This window comes from Aethalodelphis obliquidens, unplaced genomic scaffold (genome assembly GCF_003676395.1).
Source record: "Aethalodelphis obliquidens isolate GAN/ISIS:26980383/991018 unplaced genomic scaffold, ASM367639v1 scaffold43, whole genome shotgun sequence".
NCBI lineage: Eukaryota > Metazoa > Chordata > Mammalia > Artiodactyla > Delphinidae > Aethalodelphis > Aethalodelphis obliquidens.
In genome coordinates this window covers 14,219,103-14,228,239 of record NW_020837987.1, presented here as the reverse complement: position 1 = coordinate 14,228,239, position 9,137 = coordinate 14,219,103, and the positions used below count along the sequence as shown (strand labels likewise).

The 9,137-nt window shown below is 52.6% G+C and overlaps 2 protein-coding genes across 9 annotated transcripts in view; one reads left to right on the top strand and one right to left on the bottom strand.

The window, feature by feature from the left end:
* Positions 1–421: 421 nt before the first annotated feature.
* BCL2L12 (BCL2 like 12) lies at positions 422–7,600 on the bottom strand. Of its 4 annotated transcripts, none has more exons than XM_027080258.1 (7): positions 7,491–7,600; positions 6,473–6,587; positions 6,115–6,257; positions 4,957–5,043; positions 4,778–4,869; positions 3,664–3,951; positions 422–1,805 (listed from the first exon to the last, which is right to left on the bottom strand). In XM_027080258.1, the coding sequence occupies exons 2-7, from the start codon at positions 6,577–6,579 to the stop codon at positions 1,755–1,757; spliced, it is 768 nt and encodes a 255-aa protein (XP_026936059.1). In that variant the 5' UTR covers positions 6,580–6,587; positions 7,491–7,600; the 3' UTR covers positions 422–1,754. The 4 variants fall into 4 exon arrangements, with proteins under 4 accessions (XP_026936059.1, XP_026936057.1, XP_026936058.1 ...); XM_027080256.1 differs by lacking the exon at positions 7,491–7,600 and adding an exon at positions 7,266–7,404 and having other exon boundaries at positions 6,473–6,602; XM_027080257.1 differs by lacking the exon at positions 7,491–7,600 and adding an exon at positions 7,240–7,403.
* Positions 7,513–9,137, top strand: part of IRF3 (interferon regulatory factor 3) — a 5,444-nt gene continuing 3,819 nt past the window's right edge. Inside the window, exons 1-2 of one of the 5 annotated variants that reach the window (XM_027080245.1) lie at positions 7,513–7,626; positions 8,459–8,631. In XM_027080245.1, coding sequence (XP_026936046.1) covers positions 8,467–8,631 — 165 coding nt within the window. In that variant the 5' untranslated portion in view covers positions 7,513–7,626; positions 8,459–8,466. Of the gene's footprint in view, positions 7,697–7,986; positions 8,353–8,438; positions 8,632–9,137 lie in introns of those variants that run through there. The other 4 variants (XM_027080244.1, XM_027080246.1, XM_027080242.1 and 1 more) reach the window with 4 other exon arrangements.

Here is a 9,137-nt window from a genome sequence, read left to right as displayed (position 1 = left end):
GTTGTGGCGCACGGGCTTAGTTGCTCCGCGGCATGTGGGATCTTCCCAGACAAGGGCCCAAACCCGTGTCCCCTGCATTGGCAGACGGACTCTTAACCACTGCGCCACCAAGCCCGGCATGCGTATTATTAGGCCACTAATTTTTATATTAATCTTGAACGCTTTGGGACTTCCCTGGTGGCGCAGTGGTTAAGAGGCCGCACTCCCAATGCAGGGGCCTGGCTTTGATCCCTGGTCAGGGAAAGAGATCTCAGATGCATGCCGCAACTAAGAGTTCGCATGCCACAACTAAGGGGCCTGTGTGCCGCAACTAAGGAGCCCGCCTGCCACAACTACAGACCCGGCGCAACCAAATAAAATAAATATTTTTTAAAAAATCTTGAAAGCTTTATTTCCACATACACTCGAATCTTATTATTTGTGCTAGTTACATCCTTTAAAGCTTTATTTCCACATACACTCGAATCTTATTATTTGTGCTAGTTACATCCTTACATCGCTGTGAACACTGAACTGGCAAACACCAAGCCATTGATCCTGGGGGAGATACAGGGTCAAGCTCCCACGAGCATCTTGTCACAACACTTTTGCCAACCCATCAACATATAATCAGGTTTTCTGTGTGTTTTCTGTTTAAAGACACGTTATTTAATATAGAGTTGGTCCATTCACAGTGATCTCACAGCCAACAGCAGTGCAACAAAAATTATCTACAACGAAGCTTGTCTAATTGAGGCACATCGCAGCCTTCGTGCACTTATAGGAACGCTAGCCAGCACTCCAGCACTATGCTTGGGGCTCTTTCAAACAGAGAAATCACCACAAAAAAGCACAGAAATGTGAAAAATGTGGCACTAAATAGATTGCAGAAAGGACGCTTGTATACAGCGTGAGAGCTGAGACAAGAAGGCGCAGTTGCCTCGCCTGATCTGAGCTGAAAGGTGCCCATCGAGCGAGTCAGATCCTTTGCTGCTCTGAACACAAGCACGCCTGCCAACAACTGCGAAAGCACGTGAGTATTAGTTTGTGGACTGCAAATAAATGTTCGCGAGTAGGCGAATTCGAAAAATACAGGATCCGCGAATACTGAGGCTCGACTGTAATTGGCTTCCTTTGTGATCCTGTGCGTTTCATTTTAGGCATTTACAAACATAATTCGGTGAAGGAGGTGATAGCCCTAAAAAGGTGACAAATTTCTGGCGAACAGGCAGATGAGGAGAAACCAGCAAAAAAGGCTCAGAAGGAGTTGTGTGAAGAGAAAAATGAGAAGAAGGTGGTGTTCTGGATGTCTTGTGAAGAAAGGTCATAGCTTTCTTCTGGAAATAGCTAGAAAGACTCCAGGACTATCAACACAGGATTAGCTGGAATAAATAAATCATGCAATAGGGGAAAAATATAATTAGCTGGAATCATATTTACAGGTATCCTCAAATATGCTGTATATTTAGGTGACAGGTGCTTTAGGTGCCCCAAATAAATATTTCTAGAATGAATGAATTGGTTCTTTCCTCAATTTATAAACCAGAGAGGTCTCCAAACCAAATCTCCTCTACGTAGAACTTTAGTTCTTGAGTGAAAGGACAAATCATTAAATACTTTAAAAAGTTTTTAATGTCAAAACATTTTAAACTTTTTTTTTTTGGCAAAAACAGAGAGGGTGGGCACCACCCCACAGCCCTGAGTGGAATAGGAAGGCTTGGAAAAAGAGTGCAGGGACATGAGGTCCAATCTTGTAGCAGCTTCTGAGGAAAGGCTCAGTCCAGGGGTAAGTTCAAGTCCACAGGTGAAACTGCCAGGATGCCCCCCTGGAAGGGAAAAGTGGCAGAGCCCCATGAGCAGAGAGGCGTCCTCCACTCACAGCAGCATCCACACCAGCCCAGTGAGAGCAGAGACAGGGAAGGCAAGGAACCAGAGAGGGGGAGGGGAAAGAGACCCAGAGAGAGGTGGACAGGGATGAGGGATGGAGACCCCAAGAAAGGCTCAGAGACTTGGGGTGGATGGGAACAGAGTCCTAGAAGGGGCGGGGGGAGACAGAGCCCCAGAGGGGGTGGACAGAGACTCAAAGAAGGGGAACAAACAGGGTCCTGGAGCTTTAATGATAAAGAGCCCTGGCTTTGTGTTAAAGCCCTAACTCCAATCCCCCACCCTGCATAAGGGACTTTCCCTCAGTCTCCATAAAACCAGGATAATAATCGAATCCCGTAAGGTTGTTGTGGGGTTTCAATGGGATCATTCCACTAAAGTTCTTGGCTGAGTACCTGGCCAAGCTTACCTGTTATCATTCCTTAACAAATAAAATGATTTTACAAATAAACCAGCTTCTGCTCTGAGCTACAGACACTAATATCGACTGTCCCGCATATGTTGCTTTGAGGTCTCAGGGGTCTCTCTCCCTTAACTGGACCACCTCCAATCACCTCTGCCTCTTCCCCAAACCTGCTCCCCACCTTCGCCTCCACTCTGCTCTTTCTGGTTCCAGAGGACATCAGATGTAGCCCTGCAGCTGCTCAGGCCAGCATCTTTGGCATCATCCTTGACTCCCGTCTCCCATCCACTCCATGAGCAAAATCTGTCAGGTCTACCTCCAAATTAAATCCAGAATTCTCTACTACCCCGACCCTGGTCTGATCCACCCTAACCTTCTCCCTGGACCAGCCCAGTCACCCCCTTGGGTCTTTGCCCCCTACAGTATTCTCCATACGGCCGCCAGAGGGCACCTGTGACCACCCAAGACAGCTCGCATCCGTCTACTCTGAGCCCTCCTAGGACTCCTGGCTCACTGAGTCAAAGTGCAAGTTCTTACCCTGACCACAAGGCCTAAAGCCTTGCATGATCTGGCCGCCCCTCCTGCTTTCATCTCCCACCCTCTCCCCCTCACTCACACTGCTCCAGCCCTACTGGCTGTCTCTCTGCTCCTCAAACGCACCTAGCCAGCTCCTGCCAGTCTATGAAGCAATGCTTACATTCTGAGAGCCTGGCAGTGATGAGGCAGGTAAGTGAGATGGTGCCCATTGAGCGGCGTGAGATTGGTATTCAGGGAGACGGGGACAGTTGCCTAGGTCACACAGCCAGTACAAAGGAGCTTAATCCAGCTCTGAGCCCAGCACTGGATTTAAAGCAGTGAGCAAGCAAGGTAAGGGGATGGTGTGATGGTGTGGAGGTGGCTGCGATTTTAAATGGGGATCAGGGAGGGGCCCGCTGAGAGTGACACCTGAGCAGAGCGGCAGAGGAAGCAAGGCACGGGGATACCAGGCAAAGGGCATTCCCGCAGGCAGTGCTGCACAGGCAGACAGTCACCAGATACTCACATAAATGTCAAGTACTTACAAGGATGATCCCATTTTAATCCTCACAATAACCCTTTGAGGTAGGTGTACAATTCTCCTCCCTTTACGGATGAAGAAGCTTGTTTCTAGCTCATAAGTGTTAGTGTATACCAGAGTGGTTTAAGCTGGGCATAGCATCTGCACTGATCACTACAGTGCCTCGTGTACATTAGGTGCTCAATAAACACAGAACGGATGAATGGTGGAGCTGGGAGAACACCCGTGATGTCTGAAAGGAAGCCTATGAGCCTCCCCGCCCACTCCCCCCCAATACACACACATACAATTACAATTACAGTTAGGTAAAGGGAAGCCCAGAGAGGCTTTAGCGGCTCACCCAGCCCCCGTGGGCCTGGATCCAGGGCGCAAAGCTGTGCACGTGCTCTACGCTGAGACCGGCCAGGGTGCCCCCCAGCCTGGCCACGCGCCGGCTCAGCTCCATGGCCAGGGCCAGGCGGGCCAGAGGCTCCGGGGAAGGCGGTGGGGGCCCGGGGCACGGCAGCGAGGGGCGTGCTTGGCTTGGGCGAGGGTTGCCCTCCCGGCTAGAGAAGAGCTCCACTAGGCGGCTGAAGGAACCAGCGGAGAGGCGGGCCAGCTTGCGCCGCAGGGCGGGGTCTGAGGCCAGCTGTAGGGCGGGGAGGAAGAGGCAGGGTCTGCCTCAGTCACACCCTCGTAGCCAGCCAATGGGAGGCTGGGAGGCGTGGCTTCAAGAGCTCTAGATATAACTGACGCCCTAAGCCACGCCCCCATCCAGCACATCTGCCAATCACAAACGAGACTATAAGATCTCGGCCAAACTACTCACAGCAAGATGGCCTAGAACCGGAGAAGCCAAGCCACGCCCCTGACAAGGCCTCGACAGCCAATCAGGACCAAGCCCTGTATTAGCTGTGTTCTAGCATTCTAACATTCTAGCCACGCCCCTGTGGGCTTCCCCGAAGGCCAAGCCTGTGACGGCAACCTTGCCTTCTACCAGACAATGAATATTATAAGGCCATACACTTTGCCCAAGCTCCTAACCCAACCTGATTCCAGGACAGAGTCACAAGCCACACTCCCTCCGGCAGTCCATTTCCCCCATGTTCTAAGCAACGTCCCTATATAGTCAATCAGGGCTTCAGATTTTAGACAGCTGTCTTCAAGCTACCCCCTCCTCCCTTTCCCATCACCATACATTCCCTTACCGACTCACCTCCTCCAATCTCCTTCCTAGAACAGTTTCTGGTGGCCACACCCCTCTACCTTCATGCCACGCCCCTTTGACGATCAAAGAAGTCACTAATTTAAAGTATTGCCCTGGCTTACCTGTCACTCACCCCTTCACTGAAGCCTTGTCCCACCTTCTCCCCACCTGACCATCCAATGAGAATGCAGATCCAGCTTCAGGTCCCAGTGCGGAACCATGCCGCAACTCCTATCCTAGCTAAGGGATGGAACAGACCACCCATCACCTTCTGGTTGATGACTTCTGCCTCTTCCTCCAGCAAGGCCACTAGCTTTCGCAGCAGGGCTTCCTTCTCTGTGGGTACGTGACCCTGTAATTCTGGGGGGCAGAAGAGAATTTGGCTGGGGGCAGAACCCTGGCGACCCTTCTACCCTCATCCTTCTCCAGGGCCCTTCTGCACCTCACCTGGGCTAGGTGGGGATTTCAGTTGCTCTTGGACCAGCTGTTCCAGCCGCTGGGCCACCAGGGCATAGAAATCTGGAGTAGCTGGGCCTGGGATGAAAAGAGCCAATGATGGGACTTCAGGACATGAGGAACTTAGGGATTCTCTCCTCCCAACCATCTTGCCAGGTAGCAATGATTTCCATTTCAGAATGGGATAAATTGAGGCCCAGTGAGCAAACTTGGTAAAAGACCCTTTTACTTTTCCCCAAATTGGACTTCGAAGGTTTGAGCCGAACTGGACCTTGAAGATTATCCCATCTAAGGAAGGCAAACACATGGCACTCCAGCTATTACCACTCTATCTCTTGCCCATTTCAGGCAACAACTCATCACAGAACTCTTCTCCCCAGCTGTGAAATCCTCTCCAAGTGAGCACTCCCAGTAGCCATTGCTTGTCTACCCAGTATCACATATGAGAAGAAACCTACTGGTCACTCTTGATCAAGTCCAGTATCCACCCCCCCCCATTCCTACTTTGCTACTGGAGAAAAGGACTTATGTAACCAAAACAGCCAGGGAATTGTGACTGGAAATCAAGTTTCCTGCCTCCCTATTGGGGGTACTGGTGGCTACAAAAGTCTTAGGGGCAAGGAAGCATGTGTAGAAAGAGAGATAACAAATAGAAAGGCACTAAAACGAAGTGAGAGAGTGGCATGGACATATACACACTACCAAATGTAAAATCGATAGCTATTGGGAAGCAGCCGCATAGCACAGGGAGATCAGCTCGGTGCTTTGTGTCCACCTAGAGGGGTGGGAGAGGGAGGGTGGGAGGGAGACGCAAGAGGGAGGGGATATGGGGATATATGTATATGTATAGCTGATTCACTTTGTTATACAGCAGAAACTAACACACCATTGTAAAGCAATTGTACTCCAATAAAGATGTTAAAAAAAAAAAAAAAGGAAAGAAAGAAAGAAAGGCACCCAAAGCCCTCCTGAAGCCTGCTCACAGAACTGACAGATAGTAAACCAACTGGGGGTCGGGGGTGAGGGTAGGTGCTGGAGATCCCCCACAGCTACCCCCTTAGCTGAGTGGTCCTGAACTAGTTTCTTATCCTCTCTATGCTTTAAGAATCAAAGCTGCCAGTTCTTGGGTGATCGAGGGAAATCTCTTACCAGGCTCTGAACCATAGCATGGCCGGAGGGGCAGGGAGCAAGGCCGAGGGGACTCAGGGGGAACTGCTCCTCGCCCCAGGGAGCAGGGAAGACATCTTCGAAGGCGGCTCAGGAAGTCTGTTGGCTCCTCTTGGGCAGGGCTCCTGGGGAAGGGGACCTCAGAGAGTGACCCCAAAGGCCCTTTGCAAGCAGTCCCTTTGTCCTCCCACTGAGGGCCTTTCCCTGCAACCCCCAGGACAAGGAGTGGAGCCAGATATAAAGAGGGGGGGAAAGGAGACAGACTGAGTCCAGGAGCAAGAGTTGGAGAGGGGCCCAGCTCAAATGCCGTTCCCTGAGGGAGGAGGGCAACTCCTCTTACCTGGGTGGGGTCGGAATGGGAGACCCCGCAGCCTCACCCCTACTTAGGAAGGCAGCTAGGACCCTCAGCGTGTCCTCTCGGAGCCCCAGTTCTTCCGAGCCTGCCATGGGGGCACCTGTGAGAGAGGGAGCTGGAGGATGGGCTCCAGGGTTCAGCGGGAAGTAGAGGCTGGGGACCCAAATTCCTAGTCCCCGAATGAGGAGGGGGCCAGGACTTGTGAGTCCCCAAAGAGGGAAGGGGCTGAGGGTCTACATTCCCAGGTCCTTTACGGGAGTTGGGGGTCTGGGGGCCCAGACGCTTAAGTCTCCAGATGGAGAAGAGGGATGAGAAGGAAGACACCTTGATCCTGGGAGAGGAGAAGGCTAGGGATCCGGATTCTTGGGTCTAAGGGAGGAGGGGCTGGGGGCCTGGACTCTTGAGTTTTCGGAGAAGGGGGCTGGGGGTGTGAACTCTTGAGGCTAAGAGAGAAGGGGGCGGGGCCCTCAGACTTCTGAGTCCCCGAGGGAGAAGGGGGCTTGGGGACTTCTTGATTCTGAAGGTATATGCCAAGCTGCTCACGTCCGTAGAGGGTCGAGAACTACCAATCCCAGCAGGTTTCATAGCAAACATTCCCCTCCCTCCGTTACTGGTTCGCCTCGCAGCCTGCTGGGAGGTGTAGTTCCATTCTCTGAGGCTAGCGTTTGGGAGAGCTAGGACACTCGGATGTCGGAGAAGCGGGACTGAGTTGCCCCCTCCTGGATCCCGGCTCCCTCTTCTTTCCTCCTCACCTAGCCCTCGCTAACGTCCCGCTCACCTGGTCCCGGGCCCCGCCGCCGCCACCTCCTCCACTGAACTTGTATAAACTTTCTTTTCTTAGTTCAACTTTCCCGCGCCTGCGCACTGGGCCGGGTTGGTGACGACCCAAACATAGAGGGGAGGAGCGTTGGGTCCCGCCTAATTTGCATGTGACGTTCCCAGCATGCCCGCGGTCGGAAGGCCTAAAAAGGGCATGGGATTGGGGGGCGACGCCCGCGCTTACCGAGCAGCCTCTTTGGTTTTGGAGTCACCAATACGACTGTGAAGTCGTTTTTATTTCAGGAAATCGATAGAAAAGGAAGCCCCACCTCTAAAGCTCAGCCGACCGGAAGTGGGGTGTGCAGCTGAGAGTTCGAGAGGTACGAAACCCCCAAAACAGACGTGGTTGGAGCACTCTGCGCGCCCCGACCCACCACATAGGAAACGTAGGTAACTGGGGAGTAGGTGGCGTCCGGAGGTGAGGAATCGGAGAAAGGATGGGTCTACACTGACAGTGGAGAAGGGCGGTTGTGTAGACTGGGGGAAAGTGAAGCAAGAAAGAAAAAAGTGAAGCAATGACTGGCGCCGAGATCGGCTGTAAAAAAAGCAAACGTAGAAGTAGCGGAGAGGAGGCTTCTACACTGGGGGATCTAGGGGAGAGATGGACGGACTGTAAGAATAGGAGGCAGTCCACTCTAGAAAGTGGGGACGTGCCCTGGAGGAGGGAGGCTGTCTGTTTGGGAGGGATTGTGGTTGGTCCTCGGTGGGAATGGGTGAGGGGATCATCGGGACGGGGTGGAACTGTGAAAGGGGGTCTACCGTGGGGTAACTGCGGGAGGTAGCGGTCTACAGGTCACTAGCTTCTGTATTGCAATAACTAGAGGGAGGGCTCTACCCTGGAAGTGGGAGTACCTGCCTTGGGTGATGGGGGAAGAACGGGCTTTCAATGGAAGAGGGAAGGTGTACACCGGCGCAATTGAGGGAGGTAGAGGTATCTACCTACACAGAAGAAGCTGGGGAAAGGAGAGGAGGGAGTTCTCGCTGAATTAGAAAGCCTCGCTGGAGGATGGGAGAAGGTCTCCTGTTTGTACCCCAGTAAACTATAGGTGAGAGACCTGCGCCGTGGCACGTGAGGGAGGTCTGGGTGCGGAACCCCTGCACGGGGTGGGCCTGGGAGGCCGCCTGTACCTAGGACCTGTTCTCTGCGCGCAGGCCGGACCATGGGAACACAAAAGCCTCGCATCCTGCCCTGGCTGGTATCTCAGCTGGACCAGGGGCAGTTGGAGGGCGTGGCCTGGCTGGATGAGAGCCGCACGCGCTTCCGCATCCCTTGGAAGCACGGCTTGCGGCAGGATGCCCAGCTGGAGGACTTCGGCATTTTCCAGGTGCGGGCGCGCCGGGCGGGGTGGACTCCGAGGGGGCGGAGGTGCACTCCCAGGGGGCGGGGCCGAGAAGGAGGGATTAGCAAGCATGGAGAGGCCTGCTCTCATTCTGACAGACTGAGGTGGGTGGAGTTAGAACGGGAAGGGGTTTAGTTAGTAGGATCCCCGAACTGGTGTCGGAGAGCAGTCAGGATTAGAGCTGCCAGGTTCCGGTAACGGAATCGGGAAAGTGAAGGAAATGCATCCTGGGGAGTTCGGGGCCTCCGGGGTGAGGCTCTTGGTTGTAGAATTTCTGGGGGCCGGTCTTGGAATATTAGAGGCAAGACTTGGCCCTGAAGCTGAGGTTTCTTACCACCAAATTAGGATACACCGGTGGTGGTAAGCCGAGTTAGAGTGCGAGGGGGCGGGGTTATTATTATAATAGTTAATAATATAATAATATATAATATTATATATTATATAATATATATAATATTATATATTATATAATATATATTATATATAATATA